Source organism: Lagenorhynchus albirostris, chromosome 9 (assembly GCF_949774975.1).
Source record: "Lagenorhynchus albirostris chromosome 9, mLagAlb1.1, whole genome shotgun sequence".
NCBI classification, from domain to species: Eukaryota; Metazoa; Chordata; class Mammalia; order Artiodactyla; family Delphinidae; genus Lagenorhynchus; species Lagenorhynchus albirostris.
The window spans coordinates 1,065,237-1,086,942 of record NC_083103.1 but is presented as its reverse complement, the minus strand read 5'-3'; the positions used below and the strand labels follow the sequence as shown (position 1 = coordinate 1,086,942).

Below are 21,706 nucleotides of genomic sequence, written 5' to 3'. Positions count from 1 at the left end.
CTCGGCATGACCTCATCCCCGCCGGCGGCCCCGCCCTCCGCCCCGGGCCTGTCACTCGCATCTGAGCGCGGCGGCCGAGCCGGCTCCGCGGCCCCCCCGCCGGACGCCGAAGCCCGAGCCCGAGCCGGAGCCTCACCGGCCGCGCCCGCCGAGCCGCGGGGTGGGATGCGCGCCGCGAGCGCGCGTGCCCGCCCGCAGTGCGCGCGCCCGGGCCCGTGCGAGCGCTCCCCGCGGCGGCGGCGACGGCGGCGGCGGCGACGCGGCCCGCGCGCTCCCCCGGCCCCTGCCCCGGCTGCGCGGGCCCCCGCCGGGCCCATGGGCTGCGCGGCCGAGCGGGCGCTCTGAGCGCGGCGCGGGTCCCCGGGGCGGCCCGGAGGCGAGCGTGAACGAGGTGAGCGGGGGCGCCGGGCGCGGGGACGCACGGGGCGCCGGCGGGGTGGGGGTTAACCGGCGCGCGGCCGGAGCGCCCTGCCCGGCCGGGGGGGCGCCGCGTAGGGAGCGCTCGGGGGGCTGCGCCGGGCGGGCACCCGAATGGAGGAGACCGTCTGGAGGTGAGCGGCGCCGGCCCGCGGGGCGCTGGCCCCCAACCCGGCTTGCGGGGACACCGCTGACCGGGCCGATAAGTCCTTCCCCCGCCTACCGCGGCGCCTAGCGGACCCCGGCCCGGCCCACACCCGGCCACCGCTTCGCCACCTTTCTCCGCGCAATTCCTTCTTTTTTTGGTGGGGGAGGGGCATGAATTAAGGACGAGGAGGACCATTGCGATCCAGCGTGGATCTGTACGAGCCTCTGCGCAAGCCCCAAACGCCCCCGGACGGCCCCCTGCTGGGGCCAGAATTGGAGAAGATCGTCCTTTCCCGGGCCGGGCTGGGAGATGCGGAGGCCTGGGCCATAGGAGCAGAGGGTCTTTGGCCGGTGGGAGCCTCAGGACAGAGGTCGTTCCGCGTCCGGCGGGGAAGGACTAGAGATCCATCTCCCCGGTCTGGCCAAGCTACCATGGGCTCCCCCACCTCGGGGTGCTCAGCTGGCCTCTGCGGAATAAAGGCCATCCGCCAGCCTGCTGCAGACGCGGCGGGGGCTGGGGGAGGGGCTGGCACTGCCAGGCTGAGTGCAACCGTTCTCGTTCAGCCTGTGCGCCCACCTTGGGGTGGGGGGTATGTAATAGTCTGGCCTGGAGGGGAGGGGGCAACAGTGCGCCCAGCCCCCACCAGGTCATCCCTTCTGGGAGAATTTGCCTTCTAATTTCCTGCTGCAAAAATGCACTGGCTTCTGCAAAGTGGAGCGCTGGGGCCTGGGCTCCGCAGTAATGAGGGGGCGGGGGTAGGCGGTTCCATAGGATGGAGGAGAGAGGTGACAGGATCTAGTGTGGCGTCTGCAGTTTTCTTGTGCAGCTTGTGGGGGGGTGCTGGAGGCCAGGGGAGCGGTGTTCTTCCTGCCCTGTGCCCCTGCTCCTGGGAGTCTGCGGAGGTCTGAGGGTCTGTGCACTCCCCGTCATCTCCCTGAGACCTTGCTCCCAGGGCAGCCCCGGGAATGAGTGTAGCATCCAGCGCCCCGTCCTGCTCAAGGAGGACAGATGTCCCATGTGTTCGCTCCTCAGATGGTTGATAAGCACCTGCCAGAGATGGCCAGATCATGTGACCAGGAGCTGGGAGTTCATCTTGAAGTCTGGCTGGAACACCTCCTGCTGTAGTCAGCCTAGGGCCCCAGAAGAGTTGCTGGGCAGGTTCTGGTCCCCTGCTGCCCACAGCCCTTGGGAAGGCTCCTGGGCCCCAGAGGCTGCCTCTGGGAAAAGCAGGTTCCATGCACAAAGATGCAGAAAGATGCCTAAAGTCACCTTCTGCTCCAGGACCCTTCCCAGCATCACCTCTCTTCTCAGGCTGAGACTGACCTTGGGGCCCAGAAGCTTCAACCAGGCAGAGAGCTCGGGGGACCATGGGCTGGGGGTGGAGGAAGCCAGAGAGTGTCTGCACATGTCCTAGATGTGCAGCTCATAGGGAAAGGAGAGGAAGGGGCCAAACCCACAGCAAGAGTGATGTGGGTCAGACTCTGACCATCGGGGCTGTATAGGCTGAGGCCGCCTCTGCCTGAACCCCTCGGGACAATGACGGGTAGATGCTGGCGCAGGTATTTAACATGGCGTGGGGTGTGGGGGGGAATGGTGACCCGCAGAAGTTTTGCAGATCAGTGGGGCTAAAACAAGCCAGGCAGGAACAGAGGAAACCTAGATTCGTAGGGTCCCGAGCCTGCCTTTCCAAGGACCCACACGCCATGCTAAGCCCTCCTATCCCAGTTCAGCCCCGATCCGCGGGAACTGAGCGGGTAGGGCCTCCACCCCACTGTCTCCCAAGTCCATAGCCTCCCCAGGACAGGCTGGCTCTGCTTGGCCTTGCCAAGCCCAACCGGGACAGATGAAGGCCAGCTTGGGTCCTGTGCCACTCACCCCAGAGAGCTGAGGGGGAGCAGAGAGTGGGGGCGAGAACATCTGGTAACATAAAGGGTCAAGCGAGCTGACCTGGTCTGTGCACGTGGGCCCCCTGCCGCTGGAAGGTCACCCCCTACCAGTCTCTCTCCTGGCCTTCTGAGTGTAGCAGTTTCTGCCTCCAAACCTTCCCCTGGGTCAGAGTGAGCTGACACCCAGCATCTTGGGTCCGTCCACCGTCAGCTCTTCCTGAGGCCTGCCTGTGTGACCAGGCTCCGCAAGGGCTGGAGATACACTGTGAGTGAGCTGCAGTCTCTGTTTGCCCGTCTCTGGGGGTCATGGATCCCTAGACGCTGAGCGCAAAGTCCTCTGGTGAAGATGCCCTTGATTGGGAGTTTCCTGGTCATGCATGTGCTCAGGGACATGGATGTGCCGCGTGGAGGATGTGGGAGCCCGTGCGAGGAGATGCGTTAGCTGCACCTGGGGTTCAGGCACCCTGGGACCTTGGGGCATTCAGCATACAGAATGTGAGAACGCACGCGTCCAGTGACCACATGAATGTGCACACGCACTGTCATGTGAATAATTGCACACAGAGCTGGGGTGGACTCGGGGAATGGGGTAAGTACCAGGCCCTGAGCTCAGCCAGTGTGCTGAGGGGCGTGTCCAGCCTGCATGCAGCACGGGGGCCAGGCAGCGCTGCGTCTATGTACCTGGCCTCGGGGAGCCCGGGTACTGCCTGCGGCCTCCTAGGCCATGCCCAGCCAGGGCGGGGGGGGAGGGGCCTCCTTCTGCTGTTGGGCTAGGAACTGCTGTCTCCCTGGCCCTGGGCCCGCTGATAGGGGTGTGTGGGGCTGTGCCTCCCTCACACCTGGCCCAGGCTCTGGGTGCTCTCTCCCCAGGGAAGGGGTCTCGCTGAGCCTGGGGTGGGTCTTAAAAGCGGGGAGGCCCAGGCCCTACCATGTCTGTTGCCTCTGTGCCCACCTGGCCTATTCTAGCCCCACTGCTCTGCTCAAGGCTGCCCTGAGCGTCTCCACCCCTCCCACCCTGCTGCCCAGCTCCAGGCCCTGATCCGTGTGTTGCACCTCAGGAGGTGACGGGTCTACGCCGCAGGAGCTCCAGGTCCGAGGAGGCCCTGTGGGTGCGGGTGCCCACCCAGGAGGCCAGCTCGGTGTAGGTCTCTCAAAGGAGGGGTGCTCTGGCCAGACCTTGGTCTTTCAGAGAAGGCCTCCCAGGGGTGGGAGGGAGGGAGCCTGTGCACGTGGCTGCTGGAAGGTGAGGAAGGTTAGGACCTGGTGGAGCAGGATGGAGAGGGGCTGGCCTGGCTGGGGTGGTCCAGGCCCAGCCACTGGGCACCTGCAGGGTGGAGCGGGTGGGAGCCAGCAAACGAGGAGGGGACCTGGCTCTGCAGAGCGAGCTGCTCCGTGCTGCTGCCGCAGGAGCAGCGGTTGCCTGGCACCTCTGCTGTTGCCATGGAGACGACGGAGGTGCCAACTTGCTAATGAGTCCCCCTCGGCTGCAAATAACAATACTACACTGGTTAATAGGGCCGAGCCGGAGGCTTCCTTGGGAGGCGGCGGCCGGGCGGGGACCAGGTACCGGGCCTGGGATCAAGCTGCCCCCCCCTCCAGCCCTGCCCCCACTCTCCTCCCTGGGTCTCCAACCTCACCTCCCTGCCCCTCCTCTAGCCTCCTTTCCCATCTGTGGAGTGGGCAACTCTCCACGTCCCTCCGGTCATTTAAGGACCAGAGGGCGGGAGGCGCGCAGGCTGGCCACGGGGAGAGCGAAGGCCTCTCCCCTCCCTCCCCCTCCCTTGTCCCCGCACCAGAGTTCCATTTGGCTTCTGTCGTTTTCGGTGGGAGGTAGCCCACCCCCACCTAACCCATGAGGACAGGACCCTCTGGCCCACGGTGTCCCCAGCCCACTGCATCCCTGTCAGGGTCCTGGGCCTCTGAACTGGGCTGTGGTCCACATCAAAGGGTGGGAGGCTCTGCTCAGGCCTGCAGGAGCAGCGTGTAAAGGGGACCTGGTGGCCACGGCCTGCCACAGCCTTGACAAGGTTCAGGTTAGCACTCAGGAAAAGCGTCTCAGAACAGCTCAGACAGGAATCGAATTGGGGACCCCTTGGCACACAGGCAGGGACCCCCTTAGTAGGCAGGCCCTGTGGCTGTTGAACTTGCTTGGCGTGGCCTTCAGGAGGGCAGCAGCCCCAGCTACACCCCCAGGCCTTGCCCCGCAGTTGAACTGGAGTGCCTGAGGAGTGGGGTGTCTGTGAACGGGACCCCAAGGCCCCAGCACTGTCCAGGGCCATCCTGGCAACCCCCTTGTCAGCAGCTCCGGTGGCCCAGCCTGGGGCTGCCCACACCACGCGGGCCGGTCCCCACCTGCCTTGCACCTCTGTGACCTCCGCCATCCCCCTCCCCAGCCTAGGAGCCCGCCCGAGGGGGTGGTCCAGAGATGGTGGCAGCTGTCCCCAGTGTCATCAGCGCTGTTTGAAAGGTGACGAGTGTCCTCAGGTGCCGCACCCCAACGCTCTCTGCAGCTACAGGCTGGGGGCTTGCAGAGGGGGTTCCCTCTCTGTGGTCCCTGGAGGGAGCATCTGTCTCCCGGCCTCCCCCACCCCCAAGATGGCTGGGGATGTGGCAGAGGGAAGACCCTGAGTGAATGGCAGCCGTGGACGCCCCGGGTTCTGTCCAGTCTCATTAATCGGGTTGATCCCACCCCTTCCCTGAGCCTCAGTTTCCGCAGTTTTAAAGCAAACTCATCGTCCTGATGCTGCATGCCTCCGGGGGGCGCTCTGAGGCTTGGGGGTGCCTAGAGAAAGGCCAGGCCTGGCAGGTAGGACGGGGGTGGCAGAGCCTTGGCACAAATTGTGGGAGGGGCCTTCCGCCCAGGCTCTGGAGCCCCCGTGTGCCCACCCACCTCCTGCTCCCTCTGGGCGCCCCTGAGCAGGGGGTCCTACATGCGGGTCACCCACACTGACCTTCGTCCTCGGGTGCCCCCCACCACACCCCATCCTTGGACCTACTGGTCCCCAAAAGGGGCCCGCTAGACCCCCGGCCATTGCTGTGCCTGGGGTGTCCGGCTGCACTGTCACCCCTGCAGGAGGAGGACGCTGGCCCATGGCATGCCTAAACCTTGGCCTGCAGAACTCCACGCCTGAACCCCCTCCATCACCTGGTGGAGGCAGCCCCTCCCCCCCGCCATCCAGATTATCAGCTTATGCAGCGATTGGGCTGCAGGGGCTGGAGACGGAGGGTGTGCCACGGACAGACGGGAGGGCTTGGCAGTGGGGGAGGGTGGGGGCGTGTTCCGGACCCTGCCTTGCCCTGGGTGCGGGGAAGTGGGAAGATGTGGAGGCCGGGTTGGGGAGAGGTCTGCATCCCAGGGGTGGGATGACAGGAGATGCAGGGGCAGAATGAGGTGTTCTGGAATGAGTGAGGGTCCGTGGACCCAAGGGCCCGGGAGAGGGGCCCTCAGGCCTTGTCCTGCCTTTCCAGCCCAGCCTGAGCCCCGAGGCCCTTCCCTCCGTGAGCCCCCACTTGCCTTGCCGTGTCCTGCTGGGAGGCTGGCGCCGTGACCGGGAGGGTGCAGCAGTGGACGGGCCACTCCCGAGCACCCTTCCATGGGTCACAGACTCCCCGAGTCGAGCCCAGAGGGGTCAGGGAGCTCGACCTGCACAGAGGAGCCAGAGGAGCCAGAGGGAGGGAGGGCCCCACGGGCGTACGTCAGGCCCAAACGCGCCGGTGCCCCTCGGAGGCCCGCCCTGCCGATGCCCACCCCGGGGCCTGCAGCGCCTCTCACAGTCTGCCTGTCCTTGCAGGTCTGGCGCCATGCCCAGGCACTCGGAGCCCTAGGCCACACCCGGGCAGTGGGAGCGGCCCCTGCTCGCTCCCGGGCTCACCCCCTCCCCACTGCCCACTGCCGCGCCATGGCCGGGGACCGGCTCCCTCGGAAGGTGATGGATGCCAAGAAGCTGGCCAGCCTGCTGCGGGGTGGGCCCGGGGGGCCACTGGTCATTGACAGCCGCTCCTTCGTGGAGTACAACAGCTGGCACGTGCTCAGCTCCGTCAACATCTGCTGCTCCAAGCTGGTGAAGCGGCGACTGCAGCAGGGCAGGGTGACCATCGCGGAGCTGATCCAGCCCACCTGTCGCAGCCAGGTACCGCCTTGTGCCTGCCCATCCGCTCCAGGGTCCTCCGGGGGCCTGGGCTGGGGCAGCTGCCCCTCCTCTGCCTTCGAACCTAACCTGGGCTCCTAAGGGTTGGAATCTGAGCCATCGTACAGCAGTTCCCCGCTCCCTCTTAGGGCTACAAGAAGGCCCCTCCCCTCCGCTGACAGGTTCAACACCCGTCCCCCCTTCCTTCCCTCCCAGAGCCACTGACCCCGTCTGGGTCCCCACTCGGCCCGCACCCTGATGGCTGTGTGGACTTGGAAGAGGACGGGCCTGGTGGCCGAGGGTCTCACGCAGACAGCTCATGTCCCCAGCCCCCCGTTCTTTCCCCTCCGGAGTCTTGAGGACCCGGAATTCTCTCTGTGGCCCCCAAGAATGTCTCAGGTCACCTGCAGAGAACAATCCTGTCTCTATTCCCAAGGAGTGTTGAGTCCGCACTGGGGAGGGACCGGGACTGCTGGCCCGTGACCTGGGAAGGCAGTGGCACCTCCAGTGGGGGAGGGGTGGCCCGCCAGGCAGCCCAGAGCCTGAGGGAGGGGTCTTGGTCTCAGGCCCTGCCCCGTGCAGAGCTGGGATGTGAGAGGACCCAGATGGGAGTCCCCCCACCCCAAGGGCAGAACCGGCTCCCCATGGCTACCGTGAGGGGAATCCAGTGATTAATAACCCCTAGCGAGGTCTCCCGGCCAGGACGCTCTCCCATTGGCTGCCGGTGACATCATCTGGCCCAGGGTTGGCAGCTCAGCTGGCTTAAGGGCTGAGCGTGCTTGGGGGGCGGGGCACCAGCTGCCGTCTGAGCGGGAGCTGCTCCACATCTGGGCCCCGGTGGCACCCGAGGGGCGGGGGCAGCCGGAACCCCCGCTTCCTGCTGCTGCTGCCTGGATCACTGGGGGGAGGGGTCTTGCCGCAGCCCTCAGTTTCCCCATCACTGGCCGGGGAGGAAAGGAGAGCCCAGACCCAAAGACCCCCCCCACTTAAGAACCCCCGAAGTGTGCCTCCCGGGTCCCTGAGGAAGAGTTGATTTCCCTCAGCCTCCCTGGGAGCCAGCAGCCCCGGCCTCCCTGTGCGCCTGCCACCTGGCCCCTGTGTGCACCTGCCGGGAGCCCCACTGCCTTCCCCGTGTCTCCTCCACGCGGGCCTGGCCCACAGTGTCTGTCACCTTCACTCGTGTGAGCGCGCGCACCGGGCTCGGCCACGTCGGGGATGCGTGTCCCCCTGGCCCTCCCCGCTCCGAGGGTCTGCCCGTGTGGCTGTGGGCATTTACACCTGTCCAGGTGTGAACTGTGGCTGGGTGCCTGCCCCCACTCCCCTTGGGGCACCCAAGCGGCAGCCCCTCCCTTCCATCCCCCGACCAGCGGCAGCAGTGGCAGCAGGGGGTGGGGCAGCTGGCAGGTGCCCGGCCACCCTGACCTCTGCCCTCTTGGCCCCCAGGTGGAGGCCACGGAGCCGCAGGACGTGGTGGTCTATGACCAGAGCACAAGGGACGCCAGCGTGCTGGCCGCAGACAGCTTCCTCTCCATCCTGCTCAGCAAGCTGGACGGCTGCTTCGACAGCGTGGCCATCCTCACAGGTGCGTCTGGAGGCCTCTCTCCCCGCCGCCGGCAGCTTGGCGGGGGTGGGGTGGGGGGTCTGTCTCAGGAGTCATGTTCTGGCTCTGCCTCTGCTCTCCTCTCTGAGCCCGGAGACCAGTGTGTGCTGCGGCACTGGGGGCCTGGTGGGGATGAACCTCCGTAGCTCTGGAGTTCTCAGGGGCTCCAGGGACCCCTCCTCTGGGCCACCACACTTCAGAGCCCCCTCCAGCACAGGCCCATCCCCACCACCAGCAGGTGAAGAGGGGGACAGGAGGGAACCCCCGACACAGGCCTGGGGCAGGGGAGATGGGGGAGGAATCTAGGCCAAGACCCGGTCTGCCTTGGAAACCACCCCCACCCCGCCACACACGCACACGCACACGCACACACGGCACTGGGCCAGAACTTGTCCCACACGGGGGGGGGGGTCCCCTGAACACTCCAGCTGGCACAGGTGGCCTCACAACAGCCTGCTTGATCATGACTGCTGTCTGGTGGGCGAGTGGAAGTCCCCACAGGGCTTCCCATTCCCCAGAAGCAGCCTGGCCAGCCCCCCATACACACACGCACGCATGCAGGCTGCACTGTGGTTCTTACCCACTCCTTCCTCCTGTAGGCAGTGGCTAACATACTTCTGCAGAATCCACCCCCTGCCCAGGTGGCCCAGGGCCTGTCCCGGGGGCATGTGGCCTCCCTGCCTGGGTGCCCCTGGCCTCTGGTTGCCCAGGGCCATAGCAGGCGGGGGGGGGGCACGCTGGCGTCACCCCCACCACCACACAGCTGGTGGGATGCTTCGGTTCATTCGGCACACCTGCCCTGAGCATCTACTGAGCAGAGACGGGGGTGCTGGTCGGTGGGCACGGGAGAGGGGCGGCTGCAGGCGGGCTCCATCAGCTGCAGGAGCCAGGCAGCTCTGGGCAGACCTCTCAGAGGAGGGGCTGCACGAGTGCATGCTGCCCTCTACACGTGCGTCGTGTCCAGGACGGAGGGCTCTGCATGGCCGGCTCTGCGAGGTCAGAGGGTGTCTGCACCTGGCTCTGTGTGTGTGCGTGCGCGTGTGTGTGTGTGTGTGCGCGTGTGTGTGTGTGCGTGTGCGTGCATGCGTGTGTGTGTGTGTGTGTGTGTGTGAACTCTGGGAACCAGAAGCCACAGAAATGCAGATCCTCTGATTTAGCCGCTGGGCTCGGTTTGGGGACCAAGCAGGGGGGCAGTTTTACAGGGGTCCTGGGCAGAACGGGAACCCTCCCAGGGCCCAGATGGGAGCCCCTGTGTGTGTGTGTGTGTGGACGCACGTGTGTCCCAGCCAGAAGTGACAACCAGAGGCCCTTCTGGGAGTCTGAGAAGCGGGTACTGGAGCAGCGCCCTCCCTTACCCCTGGGCTGTCCAGGGAAAGGCCAGAGCCTCTCATGGTCTGTCTCCCTGGGGGGCTGAGGGGGGGTCACCTGGGACCCGGCCGTGCCCCACCTGGCTCACTCAGCCTTAGGAAGCACTGCCTCACCCTGCAGGGTTAGAGTATTCGCTCCCATTTCTCTGAGGGCCAAGCCAGGGAGAAGCCGTGACCCCCCACCATATGGGGAAGGCTCACAGTGACGCCAAATCAGGACCCGAACTTGGGGACGGCCTCCTGGCCTGGCCCACGGTGCCCACCTGAACCAGTGAGAACGGCAGGGCAAGGCTGAGGGGGTTAGAGCGATGCTGCCCGCCCACAAAGGGGAAGTGAGTCTCTTCTCGGGGATCACCAGCACCGCAGAAGCCAGAAGGGAGGACCAGGTCCCCTCCGTGGGTGGGGCACAGCCAGAGAGAAGGCAGCTCCAGGACATCGAGGTTTGCTGGAGAGGGCCGTGGGGGCGGGCCGTGCCGGGGTCCAGAACCGGCTGCCGTGACCAATGCCGCGCCCCTCCCCCCACAGCTGCTCCGCTGGTGACGTCCGGTGGGGGCGGGCATGGGAAAGGGAGCCTAGCCCTTTAAGCGGCGGGCGGTCCTGCCCAAGCCGGCTGCGCCCCGGTGCGCGTCCCTGCGGAATGCGGGCTGGTGATGTCGCCGCAGGCGGCTCAGCCCGCGCGCGTCGCCCTCGCACCGTGGTCGGAGACGGCGGAGGGAGCAGCCCCTGCGCGGAGGGTGGGTGCGGCCCCAGCCTGGGACCGCGGCGGGGCGGTGGGGGCTCCCGGGCGCGCCGCCCCGGTCCGAGCAGGAGCGCGTGGTGGAAGAGGCGGGTGGGGCCGGGAGTCCTCCCAGGACGTGCGCTTTTGTGCGGGTTCGGGGTTTCATTGTGAAGCCTGGGAGCTGCGTGTGGCTTCCCCTGACCTGCAAGGCAGAGAGAGCAGGGGGTTGGGGGGGTCCCTCCGGAAGGAAGGTGCCCTGGAGAGCCCTCGGCGAGGCCCTGAGTCCGGGCCGGGGTGGGGGTGGGGGACCTGCAGAGGGTCCAGGGCTGCTGGCATCCGCCCTTGTCACCCATCCCCAGACCCTGGGGTGGCCCTGAAGTCGCGGAAGGACTGCAGTCTCAGGCCCTACCAGACCTGCTGTCTACAGTGGGTTTGTAGGGGGCACCCCAAGCTGCCTGGCTCTTCCTGGAGGGGGTTCCTGGGGGTTCCAGGAATTGCAGCAAAGGCCGGCAGGTCTCTGCACCTGCCTTGAGACTCTCTTTAGGTGGGAGGTTCCTGATGGAATTCCCCCACCTCCATACTTGTCCGTCTTTGACGCTGAGAGAGCAGAGAGTAGGGGAACCGGGGCAGAGGAGCCTTGGGAGAGACGGTGCAGACCCTGCCCGTCCGCAGTGGGCGCTGTCCTCCAGCAGGAGTATCCAAGGGGCCCCTGGCTCTGGACTGTGAGTTGGGGCCCACCCTGGCACCCAGCTAAGCCCACCTCCCCTCCTGGGGACCTGAGAGCCACGGCATTGTCAGTCACCTGCCTCTCCCTGTCCAGCCAGCAGGTTTCTGAGGAAGGGACCCCTTTCCCTCCAAGGCTTATACCTCCACACCCCTAGGCTGGAGGTCCCCCACCTCTGTGGCCCCCCAAGGTCAAGGCTTTGTTGGGGGCACAGGGAGTGCACACGTCAGGCATTCTAGTTGGGCACCGAGCTGGACCGGGGCGAAGGCTGAGGCCACCAGGCAGCTCTGTCCTCCGGAATCAGCCAGGTCTCTGGCACCAGCTGTGTCTGTGGGGCAGGGCAGGAAAGCACAGGGCACCTGCCTGGCTCCCCTGCCTCCTCCGCGGGATGGGGTAGGCCTTGGCCCAGTGGTTTCTTGGTCCTCTTCCCTGAGCCTCATAACAGTGCCTGGGGCGCACAGGACCAGGACACTGAGGCCCGCGGTCACTCGCAGAGTCAGACGTGTGCCCGTGGGCCCCCCTCAGCCCTTTCTGGCCAGCGGAGGGTCTCCCTCCACCAATCTGGCCCAGCGCACACGTGCGGGAAAGGCGGCAGGACACATGCCAGCCACGTGTATAGCGCGTGGCCTGCGCGCTGCCGGTCCCCAGCGTTCCCAGCTCAGCCCAGCCTCTGCTCCTCCGTAGTCCCCTGCTGGGTGGAATGGAGCCGTAACCTGAGCGCAGATGCCCCTGCTGGCTCTGCCAGCTCCAGTGGGTGATGTCATGCCCAGTGTGGGGGGGCAGGCTGGCCCTCAGAAGCCCTTGCCTCCCGGTCCTGGCATCCAAGCCTGGCCCGGGGCTCCTGGCCAACTGGAGGCAGGGAGGGATTGCATCAGCCCAGGGGGAGAGGCAGGAAGGCCCAGCCTGGCCCAGGCCACAGTGTGAAGGGGCTGGTGATACCCCTGCAGGAAGACCCCCGTGGCCTCTGAGCCCGCCCCTCTGTGGGCCCTGCACGTGCAGCGCCCATCATTTTTATGGGCCCTGACTTTTATGGGCATCACAGCGGCGTCCTCAGCGAGGCCAGCCCCTGATTAGTGTGAGGAGGAATTAGCGCAGGGGCAGGTGATGTAAATGTGCCGGCCCACGCCCCCGCTGCGATGAGAATGGCCTTCCAGTACCAGCACGGAGACCAGGTGCTCAGGCCAGAGGCTCGCCGATTGGGCTGGGCGTCCGGGTGGGTGTGGCTGAGCCGCGGTGGTGGGTGGGTGGCCTGGCTCCCCTGCCCCAGCCGGCCCACCCCGTGACGCATGTCTCTCCGCTTCTCCTCCTGCAGGGGGCTTTGCCACCTTCTCCTCCTGCTTCCCCGGCCTCTGTGAGGGCAAGCCTGCTGCCCTGCTGCCCATGAGCCTCTCCCAGCCCTGCCTGCCCGTGCCCAGCGTGGGCCTGACCCGCATCCTGCCTCACCTCTACCTGGGCTCCCAGAAGGATGTCCTGAACAAGGTGCGTGCACCGCCGGAGTCCGAAGCAGCTCCTAGGCTGGTCTGGGGGAATGACGGATGCACACAGGTGTGGGGGAAGCACGGGTTGGGGGCGCGGGAGGACCCAAGGGGGCCTGGCAGGACCAGAGCAGGGCTCGGGCAGGGCCTGGCCAGGCTGGGTGGAGAGGCAACTCCCTGCCCCTTTGGCAGTGCAGCCCACATGCCAAACTGCTGATGTCACTGGGCCCCTGGCCAGCCCTGAAAGAACCCCGTGTTTTAAAAATGGTGACGAGGGAAGAGGGTAAAGCCACCGCCCAGGCAGCCCAGCCATAAAATTCCTGGGAGCCTACGGCAGGCCAGGCCACAGGTGGGGCTCTCAGGGCCCGCCAGCCTCCTCACCACCCCCTCCCCAACTCTCCCCTCCTCCCCGCATGGGGCCTGCAGCCTCCCACCACAAGAGCATCCCAGCTTTCGGGCCTCCTGCCCAGCCGCACCCCCTTGCAACCTGTTCTCCCACCCTCCCAGGACCTGATGACCCAAAACGGAATAAGCTATGTCCTCAACGCCAGCAACTCCTGCCCCAAGCCTGACTTCATCTGTGAGAGCCGCTTCCTGCGCATTCCCATCAATGACAACTACTGTGAAAAGCTGCTGCCCTGGCTGGACAAGTCCATCGAGTTCATCGGTGAGGTGGACAGCACCCTCCTGCCCAGTCCCGGGGGAGGGCTGGAAGCAGGGGGCCAGGGGTCCTGAACCTGGGGTCGGGGAGGACTGCAGCCCCAGCCCTCACCTGGCCCCCCTGCCCTCAGATAAAGCCAAGCTGTCCAGCTGCCAGGTCATCGTCCACTGTCTGGCCGGCATCTCCCGCTCCGCTACCATCGCCATCGCTTACATCATGAAGACCATGGGCATGTCCTCCGACGACGCCTACAGGTAGCCCCTCCTTCCCGCCTGGGCCTGGCCCCTCCCCTCTCGACCACTAGCCACTGGATGGGCCCAGCAGTGAAGGGCACCCCCCTTTGGCTGCCCCAGCTGCAGATGGGGGCCTGAGCCTAGCCCCGGCACACTTGGGTCTGCACGTCAGCTCTGTGCCCCGGAGTGGGCAGTGGGGGCAGGGGAGAGTCAGGTGGGCAGCCTGGCCTGGCGGGAGCCCCGCCCCCACTGAGCGGCTCTCACCCCAGGTTCGTGAAGGACCGTCGCCCGTCCATTTCGCCCAACTTCAATTTCCTGGGCCAGCTGCTGGAGTACGAACGCAGCCTGAAGCTGCTGGCCGCCCTGCAGGGCGACGGGGCATCCCACCCTGGGACCCCAGAGCCCCTCCCGGGCCCTGCCGCCCCACTGCCGCCGCTGCCACCACCTACCTCAGAGAGTGCTGCCACCGGGAGCGCAGCGGCCATCACCACCAGGGAGGGCGCACAGTTGGGGGGTGGGGAGACCCCCACCCCCGCCCCCGCCCCGGCCACCAGCGCGCTGCAGCAGGGCCTGCGTGGCCTGCACCTCTCCTCTGACCGCCTCCAGGACACCAACCGCCTCAAGCGCTCCTTCTCGCTGGACATCAAGTCGGCCTACGCGCCGAGCCGGCAGCCCGAAGACCCCGGGCCCCCCGACCCCGGGGAGGCCTCCAAACTCTGCAAACTGGACAGCCCATCGGGGGGCGTGCTGAGCCTGCCCTCCCCCAGCCCCGACAGCCCGGACGCGCCGCCTGAGCCACGCCCCAGGCTCCGCCGGCGGCCCCGGCCCCTGGCCGGCTCCCCGGCGCCCGGCCTCGGCCTGAACTTCGGTGACGCCGCCCGGCAGACTCCGCGGCTCGGCCTCTCGGCCCTGTCGGCGCCCGGGCTGCCCGGCCCTAGCCAGCCGGCCGGCCCTGGCGGCTGGGCGCCACCGCTCGACTCCCCGGGCACACCGTCCCCCGACGGGCCCTGGTGCTGCAGCCCCGAGGGCGCGCAGGGCGCGGGCGGTGCGCGGTTCGCACCCTTCGGCCGGGCCAGCGGGCCGGGCGCGGGAGGCGGCGACCTGCGGCGGCGGGAGACGGCGAGGCCCGAGGCCCGGGACGCGAGGACCGGCTGGCCCGACGAGCCGGCCCCGGAGACACAGTTCAAGCGCCGCAGCTGCCAGATGGAGTTTGAGGAGGGCATGGTGGAGGGGCGCGCGCGCGGCGAGGAACGGGCCGCCCTGGGCAAGCAGGCCAGCTTCTCGGGCAGTGCGGAGGTCATCGAGGTGTCCTGACCGCGGCCGGGAGCGGCCCCTCCGCGGGGACCCGGCGCCCCCAGCCCTTCCGCTGCCCTCCCTCGGCTGGGCCCGCTATAAATACATATTATATATAATGCAATGAAAGGTAAATGGTTTTACTGCGATTTTTATCGAGAAGTAAATATTTCCATTTTTTATTTATTTAAGCTGTTCATTCTGGCAATGACTTGGCAACAGTGCGGGCGGTCCTCGGAGCTCTATTTTTACTGTCTGGTATTTAAACTGAAGCCCACGTTTCTAAGCAATATGAGGCCACCTTCAGTTGCAAGCTGGGGTGCCAGGCCTGGGGTTCCCCCCTCCCCCCTCCCCCAGGAAACACTGCTGACCGTTGCAAAGAGGCTGCTGAGCTTTCGTGCACTTTTTACATACGGGGAAAAAAAGATGAAAAAACCTTTGCCACAAACTGAGCCGCAGAACCTCCCTGCCCCTCCCCCGCCCCACGACCTCCTCTCCTCCCTCTTCCTTCTCTGCTCCTTTCTGGGCACTTCACCAAAGCCATAGGTGGGAGGAGGTGTCCCGGGAGCGGAGGAGGCACCGCCAGCCCCCCGGCCACCTCCAGGCGCCAGGTCTCGGTGCCCTAGAGGGCACCCCCACCGCCCATGCCCCCGGGCCCGTTGCCTGGCAGGTGTTGGGGGCCCAGGGTGTTCAGAGGACTGGGGTCTGGAAGAGGGGAAGAGCGCGGTGAAGGGGGCTCCCGAGTGTCAGATGACATGGGTCCACAGGGCAGGGATGCAGGTGGAATGCCCCCACCCCTGCCCGAGGGGAGGCTGCTGCCCTCTCCTCCGCTTTGGGGGTGCCCCCTAGCGCCAGCTGCCAGTGGGAGAGCCAGCAGGAGGGGGAGCTTGGCCCCTGGGGGGTGGCAGGCTGGAGGAGCTGGGCCGCCAGTGCTGGCTCGGCTGGTCAGAGGGGGCAGATAGATTTAGGGGCTTGTTCTGCGGGTGGAGGTCCCTCCAGGAGGAGTGGCTGCCTTGCAGAGGGAGGGGGCAGTCAGCGCCTGGCAGACCCTTATGCCTCGGGGGGTGGGGGCCTTAGCTTGGGAGGGCCGCCTCCACGTAAATATCCCTGATGTGAGCAGATGCAGGAGGTGTCCCCCACGTCTGCCCAACCTCCATAGGGGCCTCGGAGGAGAGAGACCCCTGTACACCCCTCTCCTCTCCTCTGAAGCCTCCCCGGTATCTTCAAGGTGACATGCCAGTCCCTACTCCCAGGTGGCTTTTTGGCCCAGGTGGGCCAGCCTGGGGGTGAGGGCAGGAGCAAAGCCCCAGCTACCCCTCCTCGGTCAGTGGGACCCAAGGCTTTGGGAGGCAGGAGTGGGTGTCCCCCAACCTTCAGATGTCCTAGAGTGTCCAGGAGTGGGGGCTGGTCACCTTGGGGAGAGGCCAGGGGCTTGGCAGAAGGGGTGGCCTGGGCAGGACTGAGTCCTCAGGCAGGCGTTGCGGGGCGGGGGGGGGGGGGCGTGCCTGCCCCCAGCTGCCCTCTAGCTGTTTCTTGTTCTTCTTTTGACCCCCGCCTTATGTCCCGTCATCCCCCCTTTGAACAAAATTTCTGTTCCTGTTCCCTGTGTCCCCACCCCGTCCCCCAAGAGCATAAGCTATCATTGTTGTATTTGCAATCTATGGACTAGAGGTTTAACTATTTATTACTATTGGTTAATTATTATTATTATTATTGATTATGTAAATTTGCCTCCTGTCTGTCTATCGCGTTGTGTTCCTGAGGTGACCCCGGGTGTGGAGGATGCACTGGTCCCCACTCCGCGCCCTACCCCTAAGCTGTCCAGGAGACAGTGCTCAGGGCCGCTGGTTGGGCCCCACCACCCTGGGAGCGGGTCCCACGGCCCGTTCTCCCCGCCCTCCGTCCTTGTCCAGGGCTGGAGCCGCTGTGGCTTCTGTCCTGGGGCGCGTGGGGGCTGTTGCTCATGAGACGCTGGTCGAAGTGAGCAGCTGTGATGAGAGAAGGTCCCGTCTCGGCCGCCCCCTGCCCCCCGTGCTGGCGGCACTGGGCACCGGGCAAGAGCCCCTCCCTGGTCACTTCCACCCACTGTCCCAGGCAGGGAGGGGAGGGGGCAGGGCCCCAGCTCTCTCCAAGTCTCTCTTGGCCCTCCCACCCCTCCTGCCGGCCCAGTGCCCCGGCATCAGGGGTCCCCCAGAATGGACCCGGCCCCCTCCTATTATTTGCTGGAAAGTCCAGCGGAGGAGAGGTGGCAGGTCCCCCCGCATGGCTCCCGGTCCCTCTGGACGGGGCTGCCCCACCTCAGAACCCCTTCCCAGCGCGGCCGCTCTCTCATCCCTGTCCTGTCCCCTTCTTTTGTATTTGGAAACGACGTGTTGTAATAAATCCTGAGATGGATGTTTTCTCCACGCCTCCGGCTGCCTCCTTCTTTGGGCTGGTGGGCGGTGGTGTAGAGGGGCTTCCTGGGGCCAGGAGGCTGGGGTGTGGGGCCTGGAGAGTCAGACTGCCCCCGACTCACTGCTCAGAGCCCCGAACCCAGAACCCAGTGGGCCTGCTGTGGCGGAGGGGCAGGCGTACGATGTAGCGCAGCCTTTTTTGCTGTTTCAGGCTACTGACAATTTAAATAACTTAGAACCGTATAAAACGGAGGCTCAGTTTTCCCCTCAGCTGCCCCCACCCCACTCTCCAGAAATAACCACAGCTCCCCGCACACCTCCGTGTGTGTGCACGCGTGAGCAGCGTGTGGGTACACGCACGTACGTACCACACCACAGCTTGCCTTCCCAACAGAAATGGGGGTCTAGCTATACAGAGTGTCTACAACTGGCTTTTACGCTGTTGTTTAAATTACTCGTTGAAGGTTCAAGGCCCAAAGGCACACAAGGGTACCTGGTGGGAAGTACTGGTGTGTGTCCCCAGCCACCGGCTTCCTCTCCCTGGCACCAGCGCCCCCCTGCAGGCCTCCCTCCCTCACTGCCAGGGCTGCAGAGACTGCAGTGTCAGTGCGGCGGGGCTGAGGCTCCCCGGCCCACGTGTGTTTACAGCTGCAGCTCTGAGCGTCCGTGCCGTGCTCTCATGGGACACATTGTAGACCTGACTCCTCTGGGCCATTCCAAAGTGTGCCCGGCCGTTACTGTAACGACGGCTCTGACACGCTGAGCGCTAGCTCTGTGCCAGGCGCCACTCTCAGCATTTCCGGGGACCCTCACCTCCCAAGTCTCTGGGCAGCCTCCCCAGCAGGTCTGTGCCCTCAGCCCCAGCGTCCTCTGGCTAATGCAGTGCAACCTCCCCGCAGGGGGTCTGACCCTCCGGAGGTTTGGCCTGCTTATCCTGGGGACCCTCCCCCTCTGCAAGCAGGCAGGTAGCCCAAACCAGGGACACCGGCCAGACCTGTGTCTGTGCATGTGTGTGTGGCCACACACACGTGTTATATGAGCACACACACGCGTGTGTAGTAAACGTGTGGTCTCAAGAAGCAAGAGAACGTGCAAGGGCCAGGCCGGGAGGGCCGGGGCTGCGGAGGAGGTAGGGTCCTTGAAGCCTGCACCCGCAGGAGTCCTCAAAGAGGCCGAAAGCTAGAAACACTGACTGCCTCTCTGGCAAGGCTATTTTTAGCTCGAGAACATCTATTTATAACTCTGGCAGCCCCCTGGAGTCAATGAAAGGAGGACTGGAAAAAGCTGACGGCCGTTTGGAGCAGCACCTAACCCTGAGGGAGGTGGGGTACCCAGCAGGGGCCCTGGGGCCAGCGGAGGACTCCGAATCCCCCAGGCCCCCAGGGGTCAACTTGCCCAAGTGCTGAACAAGCCAGGTAGTGAGGCTAGATCTGAACCCTGGGGGCTGGCCTCCCCCTGCTCTCGACCACCACAGTCTGGCCCCCCACACCAGGTCTCCTAGGCGCTAGGCACCCCTGCTTCTGCCTCTGCCCCCCAGGCCAAGGGCTTTAGGCGCCTGATGGCTTTGGGATGCGGGGCTGGGGGTAGATGGGTGGCATGGGATTGTCTGCGGCTGGTCTCAGCCTACAGACAGCGATGCCATGGGCTAGGGATGCCCACGGCCCCTGCCTGGGCCTGTCTTACTTGCGGGCGCCCCCATAAGTGGGACACACATCGAGGCAACGACCATCAGGGAACTTTGCAAAAACAAGGTTAACTACCAGGCCTGGGCAGTACGCCTGGGGTCACACAGAGAGGTCACCGGCAGAGAGAGACAGAGTGTGGGCCCGGGCTTCTGCTTGTATTGGGTTCGAGTGGGGGGTGCCTAGGGTTTCGCGGGTTCACTCTTTATTGGTAAATTAAGACATAAGAGTGGGAATAAGGGAAGGGAAACACGGGGTCACACAAGGGGTCAGTTATCTAGGTCACCCAGGGCTTTCTTCATGGGGACCCTCACGGTGGGGCGGCCTGGCTCTTTAGCTGTGTAGTTGGCATTGTGTTTATTCCAGATAGATGCCTTTTTTTTTTTTTTTTTTTTTTTTTGCGGCACGCAGGCCACTGTTGTGGCCTCTCCCGTTGCGGAGCACAGGCTCCGGACGCGCAGGCTCAGCGGCCATGGCTCACGGGCCCAGCCGCTCCGCAGCATGTGGGATCCTCCCGAACCAGGGCGCAAACCCGTGTCCCCTGTGTCGGCAGTCAGTCGGACTCCCAACCACTGAGCCACCAGGGAAGCCCCAGATAGATGTCGTTGAAATGAATGCCTCAGCATGAAATTTGATGCCTCAGCAATCAAAAGCTTAGTGTTACAATCAAAAAAGCTAATTATCAGGCATTTACACTACAGGGGTGGGTGGATGGGTGAGTGGGTAGATAAATGAGTGGTGAGTGGATGGGAGGGAGAGCGGATGGATGGATGGATGGACGGATGGGTGATTAAGGAGTGGATGGGTGAATAGGGGTATATGGATGGCTGGGTAGGGGGTAGAGGGATGGGTAAATGGGAGGAAGGCAGGGAGGGAGGGGAAGAAGGTGGGTGAGTAGTAACCTTCCATCACACCTAGTGCACCTCTATTAGTCGGCCGTATATTAAAGCTGTGTGCTTACCTCCAGCCTCCCACTGGACCATAGGCATCCTGTCCTTGCTAAAGAAGGTGCCCAGTGGGGCTTCTCTGGTGGCGCAGTGGTTGAGAGTCCGCCTGCCGATGCAGGGGACAGGGGTTCGTGTCCCGGTATGGGAAGATCCCACGTGCCGTGGAGCGGCTGGGCCCGTGAGCCGTGGCCGCTGAGCCTGCGTGTCTGGAGCCTGTGCTCCGCAACGGGAGAGGTCACGGCAGTGAGAGGCCCGCGTACTGGAAAAAAAAAAAAAAAGAAGGTGTCCAGTGAACGTTCAATGAATAAACCATAAACTACCAGTGTCGGAGCTGCACACCACTGTAGAGACCCAGTCAACCCTCTTCAAGGCCCAACTTCTCCAATGTCCCCCAGAGGGTCAGGGTCAGCCTCAGTGGCCCCTGAGGCCCCGTCTAGCTCAGACCCTGCTTCTGTGGATGGATCTGTCGAGGCACTGCTGGGGCTCAGAACTGCTGGGGCTCAGAGCAGGGCGAGAGCGAAGAGGGTCGGTTCTCAGTAAGGCTGTGGGGGGTGGCTTGGCCTCCGGAGGCCAAGCTGCATGTGGAGAGGTTGGGGCATGTGTAGGGAGAGGGCAGAGGTGGGACTGTGCCCTGCTGGGAAGCTGACCACCTCTGGCCAAGGGATGGGAAGGGACGCATGGCTCTGCGTGGCTCTGGACGGCAGGTAGGCTGGGGGTGGGGTTCATCACTTCTGCAGAAAAGTGGTCCATCCTGAGCAGGGGAGAGGCCCTCTGCCATCCAGGAGAAGCCATGGAGGCTTCGAGGTCTGAAGAATGGAAATGGGGAGTTGGTGTCCCATTCTCCCAGAAAGGGAGGGGGCTGGGTGCTGGGCAGACAATTGGGGGTGGGGCTGACTCCCAGCAGGGCTTCTTGTGGGTGCCTAGCCCACCCAGTCAGTGGGAGCTCATGAGGCTGAGCCCCCAGAGAAACCTCATCGTTTTTGGCAGGGGCAGGGGTGTCGAGACTAGTAAAAGGCAGTCCCAGGACCTGCTTCTGGCCCAGGGGTTGGGGGTCTCCAGACATGGGGTCTTTTTGAAAGAGTGGTGGGGGCCTGATTATGTGGTGATGGTTTTAGAAGGGAGAAGGGGTTGGGGGCAAGAAAGAAGCGGCTCCCCCTGAGGACGGGACCAAAGTTGGTCTTGGGCAGAAGGGAGGGAAAGATGCTGCCATAGGCGACCAGTTCCCAGAGCAAGAGCTGGGGAGGGGGGCGGGGAGGACAAATGAAACCCCGCCCCGCCCCTCCGCCCCCCCCCGCCCCCCCCCCCCCCCCCCCCCCCGCCAAAGACAGGAAAGCTGCGGGTCAGGGTAATGCCAGGGCCAGGCTTGGCCAATTCTAGGCAGGTCCCTGGGGGAGCTCCCTCCAGGCTTTCAAACTTCCCGGCCTGGGGAACTGCGGGGGGGGGGGGGGGGGGCTGGGGAGGGGGAGGCCTCCGGGAGGCTGCGGCAGGCGGACCTCGGTTTCTCAGTCTCTGTGCAAACACCACATGTGAGACCAGAGCTGCGAAGGCCTTTCCTCAGGGCAGCCCAGCCGGGCAACTCTGGGAACAGAGGGAAAGCTGCCCCTTTCGCCGTCATTTAAGTGGGGTACCACGCCCACCCTACGCAGCACGTGCGCTCCCGGGACTCCTCGCCGGCGCCTCAACCCCAACCAGGGCACTCTCCCCGCTTGCACACCTGGGGCCTCCGCGGGGTCCCAGCAGGGCAGGTGACTGTCCGGGATGGCGGTGTTGGCACCATGGGCATCCGGGCGGGCGGAAGCCAGACTCAGCCTGACGCAATTGGCGGACGTAGCTATAAATAGCGAAGGAGAGCTTGAAATAGACGTGGGGGGAAGGGAGAGGGTGGGTGGTGAGGGGCCGGAGTCCTGGAGAGCGGCGGGAGGAGAAAGGGTCTGAGCGCCAGACACCAAGGGAGGAAACAAAGCCCCACTTTAGAGCGCGCCCGTCCGGTGGGTGTTCACCCCCGGAAACATTTGCGGAAGCAGGGTGAAGTCCA

General features: G+C 65.2%; 2 protein-coding genes across 3 annotated transcripts; both read left to right on the top strand.

Annotated features, from left to right (window-relative positions):
- The first annotated feature begins 289 nt into the window (after positions 1-289).
- On the top strand, positions 290-17,050 carry DUSP8 (dual specificity phosphatase 8). 2 transcript variants are annotated; one of them, XM_060158179.1, is made up of 7 exons: positions 290-391; positions 6,243-6,581; positions 8,022-8,160; positions 12,300-12,466; positions 12,970-13,129; positions 13,254-13,377; positions 13,626-17,050. In XM_060158179.1, exons 2-7 carry the CDS (start codon positions 6,351-6,353, stop codon positions 14,668-14,670), a joined length of 1,866 nt encoding a protein of 621 aa, XP_060014162.1. In that variant the 5' UTR covers positions 290-391; positions 6,243-6,350; the 3' UTR covers positions 14,671-17,050. The 2 variants fall into 2 exon arrangements, with proteins under 2 accessions (XP_060014162.1, XP_060014163.1); XM_060158180.1 differs by lacking the exons at positions 290-391; positions 6,243-6,581; positions 8,022-8,160 and adding an exon at positions 9,104-10,279.
- LOC132525981 (uncharacterized) lies at positions 15,294-17,050 on the top strand. The gene is given in 4 exon segments (XM_060159608.1): positions 15,294-15,319; positions 15,878-16,098; positions 16,101-16,206; positions 16,208-17,050. Coding segments are annotated over 4 exon segments (762 nt in total). The 3' UTR covers positions 16,617-17,050.
- Positions 17,051-21,706: the final 4,656 nt, after the last annotated feature.

Excerpts from the sequence above, each read along its gene's own strand:
- DUSP8 (XM_060158179.1), top strand. The coding sequence starts at position 6,351 with ATGGCCGGGGACCGGCTCCCTCGGAAGGTGATGGATGCCAAGAAGCTG. Across the intron at positions 6,582-8,021 it reads AGCCCACCTGTCGCAGCCAG|GTGGAGGCCACGGAGCCGCA; the intron begins GTACCGCCTTGT and ends CTTGGCCCCCAG. Across the intron at positions 13,378-13,625 it reads TCCTCCGACGACGCCTACAG|GTTCGTGAAGGACCGTCGCC; the intron begins GTAGCCCCTCCT and ends CTCTCACCCCAG.